Source organism: Scardinius erythrophthalmus (assembly GCF_964197995.2).
Source record: "Scardinius erythrophthalmus genome assembly, chromosome: 4".
Lineage (NCBI taxonomy): Eukaryota > Metazoa > Chordata > Actinopteri > Cypriniformes > Leuciscidae > Scardinius > Scardinius erythrophthalmus.
The window spans coordinates 46,809,611-46,832,646 of NC_138224.1; the positions used below are offsets into that span (position 1 = coordinate 46,809,611).

The following is a 23,036-nucleotide window of genomic DNA, read 5'->3' on the forward strand; positions in this document are numbered from 1 at the left end:
TGCTTGGCACAACACCGGCATTCTGGATAGAGACGTAAATGAAGTTGGTGTCGTGAACGTGAACCCTGCGCATGCGTAGTAAAAGTATAACCTGTGGGGGGAAAGGCGTTTTAAACCTTATTTTGGGGCAAAGTCATCAAACTTTTTCAGCGATTTTTATCATATTTTACTGCTGTTTCTATACATGCAGTTTTTATGTCCCGGTGACCAGTGAAAGTGCAGTTCTGACTCTCTGCCCATTCATTTAGATAGGAGCCTGGTCTTGTTAGTCCGAAATAGCTGCCCGGAGGCGTTGCCAAGATGGCGGCCGAGTGGCACGACTTGCCTAAAAGGACTTTGATATAGCCTAGCTGCTAGTGTGAATGACGTCAGACAGATATAACGGTATTAACGGTAATTAAGTTAGCGGCCCTGAATAGTGTAAGTTACCATATGGGAAAAAAGCCACAAATAGGCAGAAAGCCATTGTTTATGAGAACAGTAGATCTATATGTGAACGTTTAAAATAAAGTCCGTCCATTTTATACTTATATATACAAAAAATACTTTACCTCAGTAAAAATCACAGTCCTGCGATGACCGCTCATTCAAAGGGGAGTCCGGCTGTGCGCGCGATGGGCACATAGCTTGCTTATATACCCTCTGGTTCTTTCGCGGTCTTTTGCACTTGGTGTGAAATAGTAATGTTTAAATATATATATATATTTATTATTATTAGTAGTAGTAGTAGTATTATAAGCAAAGTCCATTTGGATGGGATATTGTAGTAATAATAATAATAATAATATGTCTTTTTTGTTATTATATTATTATTAAGCAAAGTCCATTTGGATGGGATATAATAATAATAATAATAATTATTATTATTATTATTAGTAGTAGTAGTAGTAGTAGCCTAGTAGTAGTAGTAGTAGTATGGCACTTTTTATAATAAGAAATAGGCATACTAAAAGTGAAATGTTTTGGTGTAACTTCAGTTGTAGATTTATTTTACAAAAACATGAACAAATACAAAATAAACAAAAACTTAACAACTTGACAAGCCCTCTGGTCTTCGGGGTCCATTGGACCCCAAATTACTTTTGCTCAAATTGTAACTTTTGTTCTCCTTTTCCAAATGGTATGAAACTTCTTACGGCTCTCAACACTTTCTAGAAAAAAAAAAAAATTAAAAATGGAATGTTATCTGTTTTTATGTAGGCGTGACACAAATAGTGACACTCGTGGTCTTCGAGGGTCTTTACAATATATATATATATATATATATATTTTTTTTTTACAATTATAATTTTACTCTCTTTATTAATGTTTTTAGTCAACATTTGTGCAGTTTTTTGAGGATTTATGATATCTTTTAAATATCTATAAATAAATACATATTTATTTATCATTATAGACAAAATTCATAATTAAAATCAGAAACAATGCAGAGCACAGACAGAAATGACAGAAATAAAGTGGCACACTTCTAACAATCCAAAAAACATTCACAATCCAAAATTATCATGGTCACCACACACACACACAGAGGAATATGCACACACACAGAATATATCAATAAAGTGATTTATTAAAATTTTTAAACTGTGTTTTCCAAAAAATGGGCAAAAATCTTACATTAAACCTTGTAAAATTATCCATGGTATTCCCATGAATGAAAGTTAGAAATCTGGGTCTTTTATAAAGTGAATTTTACATAAAATGCTGTTTTTTGGTTGTTGTAAAAAGCCTATTTAAATAAATATTTATTTGTTAATTTATAGAAATTTAAAAGATATCACAAATCCTCCAAAAACTGCACAAATGTTGATTAAAACATTAATAAACAGAGTAAAATTATATTTGTAAAAAAAAAAATAAAAATTGTTCTGTTACAAAATTAAATGTTATTGTCTGGGGTCCAAAAGACCCCGAAGACCACGAGTGTCACTACAAATAAAGACCATCAGAGGAGCTAGACTTACTTGATCATGACCATGAAACAACATGTAATTGTAACATTGTATCAGTACAATATGTAGTTTATAATTAGTTTGTTACAGCAACATCATTTTCAAACTGATCAGAAATGTCATTCCAATTTTATTATACACAGTAGGCTATTTATTGTTGTTATTATTATTTTATGCCATAATCCACCTCTCTCTATTTATCCTCACATTGAAAAATCATGGGAACTCAGTGGCCCTTGTGGATTTTTTTTCTTTTAACATGGTGAAAATAATATAATAATTGTATTTGCCCTGGTCTCCCATTTGCTCCCATATAAGTTCATTGTGCTATTCCATGATATACTGTAATTACATCATAAATAATATAGGCACATATATTTTATTACAGTACAAAATGTGTAGCTTAATTAATTATTTTTTTTGTTACAGTTTCAATGGCAACAGATATTCAAAATTGAATATATTGGAAACTAGAAACTGGAACAGGACTAGGAAATACAGTCAGACACATACAAAACTTCGCAAAGAACAAAGGGAAAACTCAGGCTAAAATCAGGTGCGTTAACAAGATGATAAAAAATAGGTGCATGAAATAAAGGAATAATCAGTCAGTAAAAAAATAATCAGTAAAACATAATGGAAATAATAAACTAGGAAGGAAAAAAAAGCGAGCTAAAGTGAGAGTAGAGTTACTCTAAAGTTAGAGTGCTAAAGCAGATCGTCACATGGACGTTCACGAGCACGAGCATTAAAACACATATAAGTCACCACACAGCATTTACAAACATAAACATCTAGAATTAACATTACATAAATACAATTCTAATATATTTTTTTAAATATAAAAAATACAATAAAATATATTAAAAAAAAGTCACGCACGCAGAATTTACAAACATAAACATCTAGAATTAGAACATTACATAAATACAATTCTTAAAAAAATATATATATTAATATAAAAATGTAGATTAAATCATGAATTTAAAACTCATTTTGAAGTTAATGAATTATGGATTTTTTATAATTTAATGATAATTTATAATAATTTAAACAATTATGTATTTAAATGTCTGAAACCTTAAATAAACATTATGTGGTTAAAAACACTGAACAGTTGTGATAGCCTATGACAAGCGCTGAGCGCGTCCGTCTTTGGCTCAGCGCCAGCCACAGCGCGAAAGCAGTTGAATATGGCAGTTATGTCACGTCACTGTACATTCGCTCCTTAGTGGTCAGCTGCTGACTGTTAAAAGCAGATGATTGGCTTTCCAGCGGGAGGGGCGGGACATGTGCATACAACCGCCATCTTTGCCGTTACGGGTTTTCCTTATATAGTTGTATTGAGGATTGAGGAAGTGGCATGTCTCTTATATAAATTGTCTCTGGCTATATGGAGCAGATTTGCTAGGATTGCGGAAAACTATTTCGTTTCAGATTCATGTTGGTAACGTTTGTTTTTTTAAAAGTAATTTTACAATTATTAATAATATTTTACTCGAATACTCTCTCAAGAGCGCGTGAATTACTCTGAGAGCGAGCGCTCTCTCAAGAGCGCGTGAACTCTTCTCTCACGCACTCTGAGAGCGAGCGCTCTCTCAAGAGCGCGTGAACTCTTCTCTCACGCACTCTGAGCGCGAGTGCTCTCTCAAGAGCGCGTGAACTCTTCTCTCACGCACTCTGAGAGCGAGCGCTCTCTTAAGAGCGCGTGAACTCTTCTCTCACGCACTCTGAGAGCGAGCGCTCTCTCAAGAGCGCGTGAACTCTTCTCTCACGCACTCTGAGCGCGAGCGCTCTCTCAAGAGCGCGTGAACTCTTCTCTCACGCACTCTGAGAGCGAGCGCTCTCTCAAGAGCGCGTGAACTCTTCTCTCACGCACTCTGAGAGCGAGCGCTCTCTCAAGAGCGCGTGAACTCTTCTCTCACGCACTCTGAGCGCGAGCGCTCTCTCAAGAGCGCGTGAACTCCTCTCTCACGCAATCTGAGCGCGAGCGCTCTCTCTATTTACATTGAGAGAGTGAGTCAGTGAGATACAGAAATGACTAAGCATACAGGATCCTATACCCGTGTGAGATTATACTATTAATAATAATTGCACTTTTTATATAATAAAAAAAATAAAGGTACAACATTTATACAACCAGGAAAAAAGATTAATCATATTCAAGTAAAATTATAAATATTTTCAAAAATGAAAATACGTTGCATTGTGACTTACTATTCCTTTTATTTGTTAGAGTTTCTTTAATACATTTTCAGATGTTTTTGTATATTCATAAATAACAGCTTTTATTGATTTTATATATGGCATGAAAATAATTATTTTGTCTCTTTTTTTTTTAGTGTCAATTTTCATCTGATTGTTGTAAGTGATCAATCTAGCAGTCATCTACATGTATGATTTGCCAAGTTCTTGAAAAATTGATTAGTCAATGATCACTGATGACCAATCAATACATTCTGATTTGTAAATGCAATATTTCTGAATCAAATTCAGTGATGCTTTGCTTTTTCTCACCTTCTCCTTCCCTTGTTTTTTTTTTCTTTTGTTTTTTGTCAATAGCTGTTACATACACCCGAAGGTTCTTTATTCAAGGTCATCTGGAAAGTGTTCATCCATGTAAGTAATTTAATCTTAAATGTTGCTATAGATTAGACGTGTAAATATACGGTTTCTTTTAGGATACTGAAATCAGACTGGTACATATTTTCTTTAAATTCATTTTGTTGCACTGTTTAATTGGCCATGTAGGACCAGTGGTACTCACATATTTATACTATCTTTACATATATTAACCCTCTGGGGTCCTTCGGGTCTAAAAGGACGTTTAAATAAAAAAATGTAAAAAATCATAGCTTCATCGGAATGGTCCGAAATTTGGTGACTTTGTTGGTACTTGGTATATGAACACCCTGATCCCTCCCCACCTGGTCCCTCCCCACCACACTTATACACACAAGAACACACACACACACACAAATGAAAGCTAATTTTGGGAAATGTGTCCATCCCGTGTCACGGTTCATAAATCCTTTGTCTCTTTCTTGTCTCGTGTTCTGTTGTTGTGTGTGTGTATGTGTTCTGTGTACTGACTGTGTGGGCGTGCCGGATCATTAGCGCTCATCAGCAATCAAGTTCATCACTCCCGTCACCAGCTGCAGCTCATCTCATCACCCTTTATATGCTCACCACTTTCTCATCTCCTTTGTCAGATCGTTGTTTGTGGTATCCCGGTTGTGTTCCAGTCTGCGTCTTGAGTCCTGTGCCTTCCTTGTTCCTGTTCGTGTTCTGTGGATTCTGGATTTATTATCATCGTTGGAGTTTATCACCGCACTGCTGCACTTCCACTCACACCGGGTTCCATCTGACCATCGGGGTCCCTGTGCTACCGACCTGACGATCCTGAAACTATTCCTCTGTCATTCTTACTTCAATAAAAGAGTTTTTTCACTTGCATCTTGCTTCCACTTCTCGTTCGTTACAGAACGATCTGACCAAAGCATGGAAGCAGCGAGTGACGCTTCAACTTTGATGGAGGCATTTATGAATAAATGCATGCAAAGAATGGACACCCAGGAGAGGAATCTCAACGAGACAGCTCGCGCTGTTCAGGCTCTGGTGGCGCAGGTGTCCGGGCTCACCCAGCAGATCCAACAGCCCCAAGTTCCCGCTGCGCCGCCCGCACCGCCGATTCCCCCACCACCACCAGCGGACCCATCCCAGTCGGAGCCCCGCCTGCCTGTTCCTGAGGCTTATTCAGGTGAACCTAACTACTGTCGATCTTTTCTCACCAGGTGCTCGATGCACTTCGCTCTACAACCCAAGACATTTCATGACGAGCGAACCAAGGTCGCGTTTGTGTTGGCGCTTCTGACTGGGAGTGCGGCGCTTTGGGGAACGGCTGTGTGGGAGAATCAAGAAGAATGCTGTTCATCGTTCCAGAAGCTCTCTGACGAGATGAGGCAAGTGTTCGACCGCGCCGTTGCTGGACGAGAAGCTGCTAGAGTATTGGCGGATTTATGTCAAGGAGAAAGGTCCGTATCTGACTTCTCAATCGAGTTCCGAACTCTAGCAGCAGAGAGCCAATGGAACGAGGAGGCGCAGTGGGACATGTTCCTGCATTGGCTGGCTGACCGCGTCCAAAAGGAGATCTACGCCATGGACCTTCCCACCAAGTTAAGTGATCTCATTGCTCTGGCTTTAAGAGTGGACGCACGTCTTTCTCGAGTGGACCGACGTCTTCAACCCCATCGATTTCCTGAAGGGATCGAGGGACAACGCTTCGGAGCGAGGGACGCGGTCAGCCCCGTCAACGATCACGAGCCCATGCAGGTGGGTCGAGCCCGGCTTTCCCGGGAGGAGAAGGAGAGGCGGAGATCCCTGGGCCTTTGTATGTACTGTGGAGGAGCGGGACATTTTGCTTACAGCTGTCCGTTAAAAGGGCCCAGCCCGGCAGTAAGTATGAGGCTACTGTCGGGTGGGATCTCTACCGAGAAGTCCTCATTCACATCTACTCTCCTTCCGGTAAGACTCCAATGGTCTACTCACCTCCACGACTGTCGAGCACTACTGGACTCAGGGGCTGAGGGTAATTTCATGGACCACACTTTTGCTCGCAAGTTTCAAGTTCCCCTCAGACCCCTCACGCATCAGATTGCAGTACACGCACTCAACGGTCAAGAACTCCCCACCATTTCACTGGCCACCGAAGACATAACACTCATCACATCAGGCAATCATATCAAAACCATCTCCTTTTACATTCTGGACACTCCCCTTGCACCCATCGTCCTTGGTCACCCATGGCTCACCCGTCACAACCCAAGAGTGGACTGGCAGTCTAAGTCTGTGTCGGCGTGGAGTAATTTCTGTCATAAGTCTTGTCTGATGTCTGCCTGTCCGTCTGTTTCTGTCCCTGTGTTTCAGGAGGAGGCAATGGATTTATCTAACGTGCCCGCGGAGTACCTGGACCTGAAGGAAGTGTTCAGTAAGTCTCGGGCTGCTTCTCTTCCTCCGCATCGTCCCTATGACTGTGCTATAGAGTTATTACCAGGTACGTCTCCGCCTAAGGGCAAGTTATATTCACTCTCTGTCCCGGAGAGAGAGGCCATGGAGAAATACATTTTTGATTCTCTAGCAACGGGGTTCATCCGCCCTTCCTCTTCTCCAGCGGGGGCGGGATTCTTTTTTGTGGGGAAGAAAGATGGATCGCTGCGACCTTGTATTGATTACCGGGGGTTGAACAACATCACGGTAAAGAATACTTATCCTTTGCCGTTGATGTCTTCAGCCTTCGAGAGGTTGCAGGGAGCATCTATCTTCACGAAATTGGATTTACGTAATGCTTATCATTTGGTCCGCATCAGGGAGGGGGGATGAGTGGAAGACCGCTTTTAATACCCCCAGGGGGCACTTTGAATATTTGGATATGCCTTTCGGCCTGTCCAACTCCCCAGCGGTCTTCCAGGCACTTGTCAATGACGTGTTACGAGACATGGTCGATCAGTTCATATATGTTTACCTGGATGACATATTGATTTTTTCATCGTCTCTCCAGGAACACGTGCAACACGTCCGACAAGTTCTTCAGAGGTTGCTAGAGAATGGGATTTTTGTCAAGGCGGAGAAATGCGCTTTTCATGCACAGTCTGTTCCTTTTCTAGGTTACATCATTTCGGACGAGGGAATGCGCATGGATCCTGAGAAGGTTAAGGCTGTGGTGGATTGGCCAAATCCAGATTCCCGTAAGGCCCTACTAAGGTTTCTGGGGTTCGCCAATTTTTACCGGCGGTTCATTCGCAACTTCAGCCAACTAGCCGCGCCTCTGACCGCCTTGACCTCCCCCAGAACAACGTTCAGGTGGTCAGACGCAGCCTCGGCTGCGTTTGCCAAACTGAAGGGTTGCTTTGTTTCAGCCCCCATTCTGATAACCCCTGATACATCACGTCAGTTCGTGGTGGAGGTCGATGCGTCAGAGGTGGGGGTAGGTGCAGTGTTATCCCAGCGTTCTCCTTCAGACGACAAGATGCATCCTTGCGCGTTTTTTTCGCATCGTTTATCCCCTGCCGAGCATAATTATGACATTGGCAACAGAGAGTTGTTGGCAGTCAAGTTAGCATTGGAGGAATGGCGCCACTGGTTAGAAGGGTCGGGGGTACCTTTTATCGTCTGGACCGATCACAAGAACTTGGAATATATTCGGACTGCTAAAAGATTGAACTCCAGGCAGGCTCGGTGGGCTCTTTTTTTCGGTCGTTTTGACTTTACTCTCTCGTACCGCCCGGGTTCCAAAAACATCAAACCCGATTCTTTGTCGCGTATTTTTGACCGTTCCGAACGCCCGTCTACTCCCGAGTGCATTTTACCAGAGAATCTATTCATCTCTTCACTCACATGGGAGATCGAATCGAAGGTCAAGAAGGCCTTAAAAGGGGTAACGCCTCCGGCTCGTTGTCCACCGAATCGTTTATTCGTGCCTGAGGGTTTAAGGTCCAGCGTTATTCAGTGGGGTCATTGTTCCAATGTGGCATGTCATCCAGGAGTTAATCGCACTCAATTTTTAGTCAAGCAACGATTCTGGTGGCCTTGTATGGCTCGTGACGTTCACAGTTTTGTCTTGGCTTGCTCAGTTTGTGCTACGGGTAAGACTTCTAATCAACCTCCAGATGGGTTACTTCAACCGCTGCCGGTGCCTTCGAGACCCTGGTCCCATATCGCTCTAGATTTTATCACCGCCCTCCCGCCCTCCCAGGGTCACACGGTAGTTTTGACCGTGGTGGACCGGTTCTCGAAGGCGGCCCATTTCATTCCCTTGCCCAAATTACCCTCAGCCAAGGAGACAGCGTTGATTGTCGTTAATCACGTCTTTCGGCTACATGGCCTCTCGACAGACGTGGTTTCTGACAGAGGACCCCAATTTGTGTCCAAATTTTGGCGAGAGTTTTGTAAACTTCTGGGAGCGACTGTTAGTCTGTCCTCTGGGTTTCATCCCCAGAGCAATGGTCAAACTGAGCGGGCCAACCAGGATTTGGAGAGAACGTTGCGATGTTTAGTGTCCAAGAATCCTTCCTCTTGGAGTCAGCAACTGTCTATGGTGGAGTACGCCCACAACACGTTGCCAGTGTCATCCACGGGCCTATCACCGTTTGAGTGTAGTGTAGGATACCAGCCACCTATTTTTCCTAGTCTGGAATCCGAAGTCGCGGTCCCCTCCGCCCACGCCTTCGTCCAGAGGTGTCACCGCACTTGGACTAGAGCCCGTGAGACTCTACTCCAAGTGGGGGCGCGCACCAAGGCCAAAGCCGATCGCCACCGGCGGAGGCCTCCCGTATACGTCGTCGGTTCCAAAGTGTGGCTTTCTACCAAGGACATTCCTCTCCGCTCCGTCTCTAATAAGCTTGCACCCAAATTCATTGGCCCGTTTTCTGTCACTAAAATCATTAGTCCGGTGACAGTCCGCCTTAATCTTCCTCCAGTGTACAGGAGGATTCATCCCGTCTTTCATGTGTCCAAAATCAAGCCCGTTTTCTTTGCGCGCATTAATCCACCTGCCCCGGTTCCTCCCCCGCCGCGACTCGTAGATGGGGAACCTACTTATTCGGTCAATCGTGTTCTGGACTCGAGGCGAAGGGGATGCGGATTTCAGTACTTGGTGGACTGGGAAGGTTACGGTCCGGAGGAGAGAAGTTGGGTACCAGCTAGAGACATCCTGGATCACTCCCTTATCGATGATTACAATCGGCAGGTAAGGGAGTCTGGGAACGCCAGGAGGCGTTCCTAGGGAGGGGGGTACTTTCACGGTTCATAAATCCTTTGTCTCTTTCTTGTCTCGTGTTCTGTTGTTGTGTGTGTGTATGTGTTCTGTGTACTGACTGTGTGGGCGTGCCGGATCATTAGCGCTCATCAGCAATCAAGTTCATCACTCCCGTCACCAGCTGCAGCTCATCTCATCACCCTTTATATGCTCACCACTTTCTCATGTCCTTTGTCAGATCGTTGTTTGTGGTATCCCGGTTGTGTTCCAGTCTGCGTCTTGAGTCCTGTGCCTTCCTTGTTCCTGTTCATGTTCTGTGGATTCTGTATTTATTATCATCGTTGGAGTTTATCACCGCACTGCTGCACTTCCACTCACACCGGGTTCCATCTGACCATCGGGGTCCCTGTGCTACCGACCTGACGATCCTGAAACTATTCCTCTGTCATTCTTACTTCAATAAAAGAGTTTTTCACTTGCATCTTGCTTCCACTTCTCGTTCGTTACATCCCGAGCTCGTCCCTCCCCACCTTGTCCCTCCCCACCTGGTCCCTCCCGAGCTGGTCCCTCCCCACCTTGTCCCTCCCCACCTGGTCCCTCCCCAGTTAATTAGTATGTAAATAATATGTAAATATAGTTAGGATACTTTTTTATTTCTCTAATTTACTGTTTGATAATTATTATACTTTTGCTGTTATTTTAGTTTTTTGTTTATAATTGCCGTTGCCAATTTTGAGTAGAATAGCCTATGTAAATAGTATGCAAATAATTTAAATATATAGTTATGATATTTAAAACACCTTTTTTATTTTTCTATTTTCCATTGTTTGATAATAATTATACTTTTACTGTTATTTTAGTTTTTTGATCATTATTTGATGTTACCAGTTACTGTTCATTGAATTTGTTCATTGAATTTTCAGTTACTGTTCATTGACTACTGTTCATTGAATTCAAAATGTTTATTGTGAAAGATTAATAAAAATATGTTATGACTGAAAGAATTGCATTTTTATTAAGTTCGAATTAAACATTGGGTAACAAAATGCTTTCCATTTGTTCTCTTTCTAATGCAATGTTCAGGTTTGACTGTATTATAAAGTAAAACTGGCACTTCAAATTACCATTTAAACCAACCAAACAAACAAAAAAAAAAGACAAAAATAGTCTTTGAGAATCTGTTATTATATTTTAAAATCAACAACCTGAAAAAAAATTGGCAAATATGTGCAAAAATCACTAGAATTCGCAAGCCATTCACACACACACACACACACACACACACACACACACACACACATAAAATTCTCAAAACACCAAAAAAGAAAAGAAAAAATATTATAAAAAACAAGTAAAAAAAAAAATTATGATTTTTTTTATATTAACCCCGCCCTCCGGGTCCTTTTGGACCCGAAGGTCCTGACTGTGACTGTTAAACGAAGGACCCCAGAGGGTTAAAACAATATTAGTATCATGCTTTTACCTATTAAGATTTGTTCTAATGATAATATAACAGAAAAATAATGCAAGTAAACCTTTTTAAAGTGCTATCAACTTTTAATTATTAATTTTCAGGCATTGGAATGTTTAAATAAATAAACATCTAACATAAACACAATTTAACACATCACATCTGCATTTTCTCTATAAGATATTTTATTTAAAAAAAAATCTTTAAAGTTGGTGATGTTACATTTTTTTACAGTTTTTACCATCCTTTGGCCATAATGACTGAACGTTACTCTGAGTACATTAAGAACTCAAATCAGCGAAGGAAGGCTACAGCTACAGCCAAGACACATCTAGAGTCACTCTACACTCATGTCTCGATAGATGAAGCTACTGATCCTACTGAGAGACAACTTCTTGAGTTTGTTGAACAAATTGCTGAGTGTAGTGGTCAAGTTGCTGATTGTGGTGATGGAGCTGAATTTGATTATCTTAGTGAGCAGGATTTGGACACAACCATGGAAACTGAATGCACAGCAGAGGCTTATCCTTTGACAGTGGGTGATGAAGGAAATGGGGATGAGAGCGAGGACGAGCAAATTGAACAGCCAACTATAACTACTAGCTTGATGAACTGGGCCTTAGAGTATAGTATCACTTTGGTTGCACTGACTGCCTTGTTGTCAATTTTAAGGCATCACCACCCATCCCTGCCAAAAGATGCCAAGACACTCCTCCATACAAGCAGAAATTACATTATCAAGCAAGTTGCAGGTGGTGCATACTTTTACTTTGGAATTGTAAATTCTCTGTCACGTTTCTTGAGTAATGCTTGGTGTAAAATTCCAGACAGGCACACAATAAAATTACAACTAAATTTTGATGGGCTTCCTCTTTACAAGAGTTCATGTGTCCAGTTATGGCCAGTTTTGGGGTTAGTTCAAGGATTTTCCATGAAACAAAAACCTTGCTTGATTGCCCTGTTTGGTGGAAGGTCAAAACCACATCCGCTGGGAGACTACTTAAGAGATCTAGTGATGGAGATAAAACACTTAACAGCTGGATTTGAATTTAAAGGTAAAATATTGTTCATAAAAATAACATCAGTAATGTGTGATGCCCCTGCACGAGCATACATAAAAGCCATAAAGTATCACACAGGATATGCAGGTTGTGACAAGTGCACATGACATGGGTTTCATTTAGACAGTCGAATGACTTTTCCAGACAGCAAATGCCCTGCTAGAACAGATGAGAGTTTTAGACTTCAGATAGATGAGGAACATCACAGAGACATCTCCCCACTTACTGAGACAGATATTGGAATGGTTTCCATGTTTCCGCATGATTATATGCATCTTGTTTGCCTTGGAGTCACAAGGAAGCTCCTAGAGATGTGGGCAGGCAGCAGTGGCCGACTTAGGTGTCGCTTGCCATCCAATAATGTAACACAGTTGACAGATACACTTTTGTCTTTCAAATGTCACATTCCCAGTGAATTTGCTAGAAAGCCCAGATCTGTTGCAGAGAGGCATAGATGGAAGGCAACTGAATATAGACAATTTCTGTTGTATACTGGGCCAGTTGCACTAGTTGATGTCCTTGCCTCTCCAGTTTACAACAACTTCATGTTGCTCTATGTGGCCATATCTATACTGGCATGTCCAAATCTCTGTGTGATCTTCTGTGACTTTGCAAAAACCTTGCTTGTGTCTTTTGTAGAGCACTTTGGACAGCTTTATGGCAAGGAAAATCTTGTGTACAATGTGCATGGCCTTATACATCTTAGTGATGATGTAAAAGAACATGGGCAGTGTCTGGACAACATTTCTGGCTTTCCCTTTGAGAACTATCTTGGGCAAATAAAGAAATTGATCCGCAGCCCTCAGTTCCCAGTTGCACAAGTTGTGAGGCAAATGTCAGAGCTTGAAAATGCAGAGTGCAATGTAGATAAAATAAATAAAGCCAAACTCAAAAAGCCACACAATGAGGGTCCTCTACCATCTTACATTACATGTCCAGTCATGCAGTACAAAGAAGCTAGTTTCCCACACTTTTGTGTCAAGATATCCACAGGAGATAACTGCATATACCATAATGATGTAGTAGGCATAGTCCGGAATATCATTGAGTTTGATGGCGTTCTGCATTTTGTATATAATGAGTTTAATCATTATTCAAGCTTCTTTGACTACCCTATAAATTCATGCAAGTTGGGTGTGTTCCTTCTCAAAGACTTGTCCCAGGAATCAAAATGTGTTAAGATGGATGAGACTGTGAAAAAGTATGTACTCCTTCCATACAGGAATGCATTTGTTGGTATGCCATTTCTCCATTTGCAATAACATGTATGTTGGAGTATGTTGAAGGAAGGCCTATTGTGGTCCAAACCTGTGGCAAAAATGTATAAAATGTAAATATTGTACCAAACAAAATCTATACGTTTTCTATAGATTAGATTTTTTTTTTTTTTTACAGTGTCAAATTGGATTCCAAAATTGTTATTTGTATTTTTTTTCATTAATTACTTTATTTTATGCACCAAATGATTACTTGATGAATTGAAAAACAAATCAGCATGTTAATTTGTAATAAAATGTTTTGTACAATCAACAAATCAAAATATTTGCAGCCATAAATGCTTTAGGCAACTAAGAATGTTTAAGTTTTTGTTAATGTAAAAGTTATTTTTACAAAGATGGTTTATTATGGTTTTTGTCTTATGAAAGACTTTGAACTTGGTCAACAGTAAAACCCAAGTTGAAAATAAAAACCTAATTTTTATATTTTTGCTAGTAGTAGCTTAGTAGCTGGTAGCTTATCTGGGTAGGTTAAGTTAGAGGTTATAACATTTTAAGTGAAGACAAATTTAATGTTATTTGTTTATGCTTAAAAAAAAAAAATATATATATATATACACTCACCTAAAGGATTATTAGGAACACCATACTAATACTGTGTTTGACCCCCTTTCGCCTTCAGAACTGCCTTAATTCTACGTGGCATTGATTCAACAAGGTGCTGAAAGCATTCTTTAGAAATGTTGGCCCATATTGATAGGATAGCATCTTGCAGTTGATGGAGATTTGTGGGATGCACATCCAGGGCTTGAAGCTCCCGTTCCACCACATCCCAAAGATGCTCTATTGGGTTGAGATCTGGTGACTGTGGGGGCCATTTTAGTACAGTGAACTCATTGTCATGTTCAAGAAACCAGTTTGAAATGATTCGAGCTTTGTGACATGGTGCATTATCCTGCTGGAAGTAGCCATCAGAGGATGGGAACATAGTGGTCATAAAGGGATGGACATGGTCAGAAACAATGCTCAGGTAGGCCGTGGCATTTAAACGATGCCCAATTGGCACTAAGGGGCCTAAAGTGTGCCAAGAAAACATCCCCCACACCATTACACCACCACCACCAGCCTGCACAGTGGTAACAAGGCATGATGGATCCATGTTCTCATTCTGTTTACGCCAAATTCTGACTCTACCATCTGAATGTCTCAACAGAAATCGAGACTCATCAGACCAGGCAACATTTTTCCAGTCTTCAACTGTCCAATTTTGGTGAGCTTGTGCAAATTGTAGCCTCTTTTTCCTATTTGTAGTGGAGATGAGTGGTACCCGGTGGGGTCTTATGCTGTTGTAGCCCATCCGCCTCAAGGTTGTGCGTGTTGTGGCTTCACAAATGCTTTGCTGCATACCTCGGTTGTAACAAGTGGTTATTTCAGTCAAAGTTGCTCTTCTATCAGCTTGAATCAGTCGGCCCATTCTCCTCTGACCTCTAGCATCAACAAGGCATTTTCGCCCACAGGACTGCCGCATACTGGATGTTTTTCCCTTTTCACACCATTCTTTGTAAACCCTAGAAATGGTTGTGCATGAAAATCCCAGTAACTGAGCAGATTGTGAAATACTCAGACCGGCCCGTCTGGCACCAACAACCATGCCACGCTCAAAATTGCTTAACCTGTTAAGCTTCACCAGTGCGTCGGCGCACTGAAGCGTTTTTTATTTATTTAATTCAAAATTACTATCAGATTTAATGTTATACCTTGACAAACTATACATCATTAAAAAGATATAAGACTCAAGTTTCAGTATTTGACCACTATTGTATTCTGAGAAACTTATAGTGACAGTTATGTCTTAATTTGTGTCAGGAGTTATGAAATGAAAAAATGAGTCGATACCTTTAATATGAATTATGCGTGTCAGCCGCTCCCATTCATAAAAAACTCCCGTGCTGTCGTCATGACAGCGATACACAAAACAACGTCCCTCAGGGCTTTAGCTCAAAAATGTGCAGATTTGGAGAAATATTGATAGATTCTTTTAGATTCACATCATATTTCTATAGACAGGAATAATATTTATTGAATTTATACCCAAATGCGTCAATGTAATCTTTATGAGCGTTTGGTATTCTAATTCACAGTGTTTTCAATTCATACCAATAGGCTGAGGGCGCTATATGCACAGTAATATAGTCCATATATGGCACATGAAGAAGAGCCATGATCATGTGACATTCCAGGAAGCCTCGAACACACACACAGCTAACAGAGATCGGCTGTAATCATGCAGATAAAAGATGTTTTGAAGACAATAAACATGATTGCAATGATATCTGATTTGCCTGTGTTCTTCAAGCCATGCCAGGTATTTTTATAATAATAGATTATATTTATAATGTAATGCTAATCTATATAGACTTCATCATTGTGCATAATACTATCAAATAATATATTTTCTGTCTGATTTTTTTATCTGAAGCTAAATTAGATCACAGAAGATTATTTAAAACATTCAGCTTGAGTTATAAAGTACGTTTTGAACATAAATATGGTTTTAATCTCATATATTGTCGTGTATTGATGGTGTGCTAAGCTAACATGCTAGCTAGCCCTAACTGTTAGTCACATGACATGGTCTTGAAAAACATTTAACTAAATACAGAGTTTTGGGCTTATTATCTTCAGATTTTAAACATAAAATGTTTAGACATGTGGCTTTAGCTGTAGTGCATTTCTAGATTGCTCCAGTGCCAATTTCAATTTTATTTTCATGAGGATGTTTCATAAAAAATAATTTCTAATAACTTTACAAAACTTTGAAGCTATTTATAACAATTTTTGTCATTACGACAATAATTAATTCTACATTTACAATAAACTGCCAGGTGTCAGCTTTCAAACGAGATCATACTTGTGCTTTTAGTACAAAGGGTTCATGAACTGTATCTGTTTTAGTTTGGGTATGTCATTTCTGGGGATTTTTCAAAAGTGGCGTTGCAGCTTAACAGGTTAAATCACCTTTCTTTCCCATTCTGACATTCAGCTTGGAGTTCAGGAGATTGTCTTGACCAGGACCACACCCCTAAATGCATTGAAGCAACTGCCATGTGAATGGTTGATTAGATAATTGCATTAATGAGAAATTGAACAGGTGTTCCTAATAATCCTTTAGGTGAGTGTATATAAAATACTTTTTCAATACTAATTATATTAAAAAGAATAATTTAAAAAAAGAAGAAATGCTTCTTTTTAGCAGCATATTAGTAGCCTATTATTAATGAAGGATCATGTGACACTGAAGACTGGAGTAATGATACTGAATATTCAGCTTTACAATTATTAGCTTTTTATATAGCCTATATACAGGGTGTCCGCGCGGTAGTAAAAAGAATCAAAATATTAAGGCCCTTGAAAGGTAGTAAAAGGTAACAAACGCAATTTGACTTGGTAGTAAATTTTTCATCACCACTTCAATATATGAGTTTCCATTTTTTTGCTTAATATTTGTGTCTCCATGTTTTAACTTCATCTAGCATAATTTAAAAATATATACGGTGCTAACAGGACCTGAGCAGGGCTCGACATTAACCAGGGTACCCGCGGGGTCTTAAAAGCATTGAAAAAGTCTTAAATTTGATCATCTCAAATTAAGGCCTTAAAAGCCTTGAATTTGGTATACAAAGTCTTGGATTTCGTTACAAAGGTCTTAAATTTTGTTTTGCCTTTTCTATGATTAAGTTCATACCGTAACAAAATTAACTGTTACTAATGTAGACTAACTAAAAATTAGTCGCTTAACGTTGAGTGCACCTCGCGCTCCACGTCATTAAAGAACGCGCGAAAGCACCCGTTACGATGAAAATAATCAGAGCTTTTATAGTTAAAAGAACATGTTTTCTACCCGGTCTTTTCAGTATTATCTGGCCACAGCCATCCACGCGCGCTCTCTCTACATTGTTGAAGAAGCGCGGATGATCTGAAAACACAGACAAGCTGGAGTTCAGCGATCTTCATTTGAGAAGATCTGTCATGAGCTGCTTGCGCTGTTTATGCGACTAAATCTGCGATCAAAATGCAGGCTGATATACAGCAGTGTTTTTAATGTTGATCATTATGCGAGCAAGAATGCAATGTTTCCCGATATCCACACGATTTCAAATGTGACATTGATTTTATGCAATAAACAGTAAAAAAAATTAAAAAATAAAATAACATTAAGTGATGTACTACATTTTAAACAGTATTGTCAGGCTTATTGCTCTATTTCACGACGAGTGCTGTTTTCTTACCATTACGACTGAAAATGTGACATTGCTTTTGATACAACAGTTCAAATTAAGTCACTTACATTTTAGACACAATATTGACTGTTTTTGTTCTGTTTCAGCAGCAAAAATAGTTCCAAACATAGATCACAGCAGAACCGTAACGCATCTCACAGCAACACTTAACCGTGTTTTCATTACTGAATGATTCAGCGTTGTGTACGAATTGGCTGAGTCAAAGATTCAATGACCCATTCATAAACATCTGTCTCATTCTTGAATGAATCAGTTGTTTGAACGAATCGTTTGAATGAATGACTCAATGACTCGCTCATTAAGACGATCGCCTGCCGCCTCCTACTGGTGGTTTACTTTCATGTTTAAAACTATCATTCAAGCAAGCAACTTTTTTACTCGGACAAGTGAATGACAGATTTACTTGTACAAAGGACAAGCACATGAAAAGGCTTAATGTTGAGCCCTGGACTGAGTGAGTCGGAGTTGATAGCAATGACAAAGTGCCAAGGTTATTATTCACCTTATTAGGGCTAAGGGCTATGGTTAGGATAACTCAAGGGCTAGGGTTAAGATAAGGACAACTGAAACTCAACTCGAAACTATAAAAAAATAATTAAAAAAAACATACTTGACAATGACAATACTTAATGATCACAATTAAACATTAGTGTACCTAATATAGCCTATATGATGGGTAGTAAGTGGTGCTTTGAAGAGAAAAGAAAAGTTGGCTCTTACAATTTTTACCAATTGCTTACACACGTTTTCAAAACTAATTCTCCTTTTTTCAAAACTCTATACACAATTCTCAAAACTGCACACACAAAATGCAAAATGCCTCACATCTCCTTCAAAATGCAACACTGCATTCAAAATGCCATAAACACAAGTCAGAATGAAGCATTTGCATCAAATGGCAAACACTTCTTTCATAATAGTACAAGTCACTTCCTGATAGATCTTTGTGTTTTAAGTAGAGAATTGTGTGTAGTGTTTTGAAAAAAGTGTTTTATGCAATTGAAAACTCAAAAAGTCAAAGGCTGAGAAATAGCTTATGGTTTTGAAGATTTGGCATGTAGTTTTGCACTTTGAGTGAGAGGTTTCAAAAATCGTGTGACATGAAAAGATTTTGTGTGTAAGCAGTTGGTAAAAACTGTAACACATATGAGTGATTTATTTATTTTTTGCATCTCAGAAATTACTAGCTGTCACAGAATAATCATGCAACCTCTGTATTATGTACTATTGTAAATCATTGTAAAGATTTAAAGGTTGTTTTTAGTTTTTTGGGTTTTTCAAATTATTTTTAAATCCTTTTCTGTTCAAAGACAATGTATCACATTGTCGACTTCCTTGACACGGGTGACACAGAGGTTGTTCCAGCCTCATGGGTAAAGGATGGTCGAAGCCTCTGGCCTCCATTTAAATCAAGGGAGAAATGCAACAGGGTGGTGATGAGAGGTGACCCTCCTGACGAATCCTGGCCAAGTCACACAATAAGGATAAGGGCAACAAAAAGTAGGATTAAATTATGATCTAAGTATTAATCACAACTGGAATTAACTTCAAGAATAAATATATTATTAGAATTTGATGAGTGGAAACATTAAAACTATTCTAAAATTTATGTTCTATCTTTTTTTTTTTCAGATACATTTAGTGAGGCTTGGCTGTTGCTCCCCAGAGCACTGCAGACATCTGATCTCCAAACCGAGGATGATGAGGACAACCGTCCAGCATATAAAAAACGGAAGAGAAGGTATAGCACTCATTGTGGTAAAATTTCATTTTCTTTTCTTTTTGTATTTTTTCCGAACCAAACCCGATCAACTAAGATCAATATAAGTGCATGACATCAACACATCCTGTGATGTGACTATTTTGCGGATATGCTAAAACGTTATATCGTGCTGCCCTAATCATGATTGCTATATTGACTTAACTTCTTTTGTTTAATAGAGTCACATACAGACTCTTTGACTCGGAGAGTGAAGACGACGACGTCCCTAATGAGCAACCCCCCCAAAAAAACACCAGGGCTCCATTAGCTTTAGCCCCTGCACCAGCTATTGCTCCTCCAACTATCATCTCTCCTCCAGCTGCTACCAGACCAGCAATTTCTGTCCACACACCGACTTCTAGTATGGCACCCCCTAACCAGCCAATTAGGATACACAATCAGCCAATGTGTGATCGTAAGTGTTTTTTAGCAATTACTACTAAACAGTTTATTAAATTACATGGAAATATTTTTAGCGACATTGGCTTTTATTTCTGGTACAGCTAGCAACTTGAAACCTATTTAGTTTGGTATGATTTTTTAAGTTCTTGGACTAACAATAGAGGGATAGAAATCTCTCAGGCTACAATAAAAATATTTTAATGTGTTTTGAAGATGAATGAAGGGGGTCCTGCAATTAGATGAGGGAAACTGTCAGTTGTGAACAAACTATTAAATAAAATATAACTTACTTAGTGTGTTTATATTTTACAGAAATTCTCCGTGATATTTTGACCTCAATGGAAACCATAAAGCAGCAGCAGAAACTGATATTGATCCAAATGCAATCTAATTACCCAAATTCATTGGAGGTGCCAGAAGTTTCTGGATTCCCGCTCACATCTTTTGCTGAACTGGTGAAGCTTAAGGAGAGCATTGCTGCGGGGGAATACAGACGAAAACTGGTATGTTTTCCTATTTCAAAAGTTTTAGACTGCTAATTGCTTTTGTTTAATTGTGACTTCTAAAACCAGTTGCCTACAACAGTGATTTTTTATTTGTGTTAAGGAGTTATTACATTTATTCAAACAAGCTTTTAGTATTGTAAGGAAAAATGATGTGGACGTCGAAGATCTCAAAAATGAAGTTTATTACAGCATAACCAGTGGCAAGGTACATGAAGCACCTTGGGTTCATCGGTGTCAGAATGAACCCAGAACATCCAAATTTTAAACCTTTTATCCTGTTACAGTTTACAACTCTTAATGTAAATTAAGTTGCCCTTGTTGTAACAGCTGTGGTCTGTATGTTAATGAAGTTGAGACACCCCATTGTCTGAGAAGGTTCTCTGTGTCCCACACCCATTCCCATTCTACAATTGACTACCATTTGCTCAGGATGTGATCAACCCAAGTGGTCAAAAAACAATATAATTTGACTGCCTTAATCTCTATGATAATTAAGCCATTTTGGGGATGAGCTCATTCTAAAATATATTTAGGAGTGGAATCTGGGTCGAGGCAGACTACAATTTCTTACAGTATGTTTATATTGAACTAATTTAGATAACTTTGCTGACATATGTTAATTATTGCCATAGTAGCCACATTTAATCTACAATGTACCTAGGGCAGTGCGATCTCACAGTCATTTTACATTTCACATTAAATGCATTCATATGTCTGCAGAGCGGTTCAGTGCAGCAGATCGAGCAATCAAGAATATCAAACATTGTGGACGTGCAAATTAATGCAAACAGCATAGCGGGAAACAATGATCCTCCATTACAATTGTCCTTCCTATAGAGAAGACATCACATTGCAGAAGGCAGTAAAAATTAAGAAATAGCAAACATATCAAAGCGGCTAAACGCCAACAAGCTACTAAGCACACAAACGCAATAACTTTATCATTGTAGAGCTGCAATTTTATTTTATCTAGACAAACCTCATTCTTTACATTTGTCAATATTGTCTTTCAGGTCACCTATTTTGGACTGGCAGGGGGGCTGACTGTGAAAGAGAGTGTGTGGCGAATCATGTCAAAACTAATGACAAACCAGCTGGCAAAACAAATAAATTGGCGTGGGGTAAACGGGAAATATGCATTTGAACAACTTGCCATCAAAGATGTTGTCCTCAGTAAGTTTTATTTTGTGTTTTATAGTGTTACTTAATTTTCAGCATTATAGAAAAAACATTGACACTTTCTTGCCAATTGAGAAGATTGATAGTGTGAGGCTGTGATCAAATTTGTAGTAAACTTCATCCTGAGTTTTCATGTCAGAATTATTATAATTTTTACTGACATTTTCCATATTACATTTTGAAATTACTGTACCATTAAGTGCTAGATTTCTTTTCCCCATCTTCTTCACATCTGGTCTTAATAAGTTAGGAAAACCAGCTTTAAGTTTAAACGGCAAACTTATGCCACATATCAACAGACATGCCTAAATTCTAATTGTTTTGTTTTTTTGTGTGTGTTTTTTTGCTTCCTTTTTCTTTTTAAAGAATCTGTCAGACAGAATCGGAATACTGCCAGTGCTTTGGATGGAGAAACAGAAAAATTCATAAAAAGATGGCTGCAGCTGGCATCTGATAGGGATGGGGGAAGAAGAGAGCGGGCCTTAAAACAATGGATATCCTTGAGGTGAGCCTGAGAGTTCATATAGAGTTCATATAGTTTCTATGTTTTAATGCAATTTGTTCTTTGTTCTTGTTAATTTTATTTTATGTTTATCTTGTCAAAATCTTTAAATAAATTCTCTTTTTCTGAAATTTACATGGTGTCATTTTCATTTTGGGCGTGACCTCTTGGCAGGATTAAAATAATTATATTTTTGCAGTAAAGTCAAATAGATTGTATATTTTATGAATTTTGAGGTGTTAATATTTGTTATATGTTGAATTCATGTTTATATAAAATAAATAGCGTCAGACCGTGACTCAGTATTCTCAGTTCATATGCTGAAAGTGAAGGTTTGTTTGAGCTCATCTAAAAAAAATAGTTGAAGTACTAGCAAAAAGTATTTTGTGACTGTCAAATAGTTTAGAGCAGTAAAGCACAACACCTACAAAAGTGTGACACTTAAACCCTCAGAAAAAACTTCCATTCTGCAGTTTAACTTCTGACTCATAAGGTTTATGTAATAATTAAAGTCTGTATCATTAAATGGTATCTTGTCTTTGTTGTTATTTTGTATACGTTTTTTGTAACTAGGCTTATATGTAATTCAATATTCTTTAGTAAAACAATTTGTGGTACATGAACCATGGTTTAAAAAAAAAAAATCATAAAGGATAAATTTCCTATTTGGAACCATGACTCGGGCCAGTACCGGCTAATTATACAATTTATGCTGGCGTGATTATGGCCCGATTCCGGCAGCGTCGGCTCAGTTCCGGCACCCGGACTCGGGCCAGTGTACTTGGGCCGATTCTGGCGCGTCATTCATTGCCGCGTTTCACAAGAGTCCGGCAACCGGAACTGGGCCGATTGATTTCTTCCGGCTTGCCGGTTCTGGGCCATTGTTGGCCCAGGTCTGTTTGGCTACCTGGGTAGACTTAAAAAAATCCG

At 39.2% G+C, this 23,036-nt stretch overlaps 1 protein-coding gene and 1 long non-coding RNA gene across 2 annotated transcripts in view; both read left to right on the top strand.

The window, feature by feature from the left end:
- Positions 1-23,036, top strand: part of LOC308689647 — a 1,235,845-nt gene that overhangs the window by 31,293 nt on the left and 1,181,516 nt on the right. The gene's annotated exons all lie outside the window — the stretch shown is intronic.
- Positions 15,440-22,240, top strand: LOC308689636 (uncharacterized protein). Its single transcript, XM_081363460.1, has 8 exons — positions 15,440-15,819; positions 16,498-16,626; positions 19,066-19,255; positions 19,388-19,496; positions 19,697-19,932; positions 20,232-20,422; positions 21,439-21,598; positions 21,971-22,240. The coding sequence occupies exons 3-8, from the start codon at positions 19,069-19,071 to the stop codon at positions 22,111-22,113; spliced, it is 1,026 nt and encodes a 341-aa protein (XP_081219586.1). The 5' UTR covers positions 15,440-15,819; positions 16,498-16,626; positions 19,066-19,068; the 3' UTR covers positions 22,114-22,240.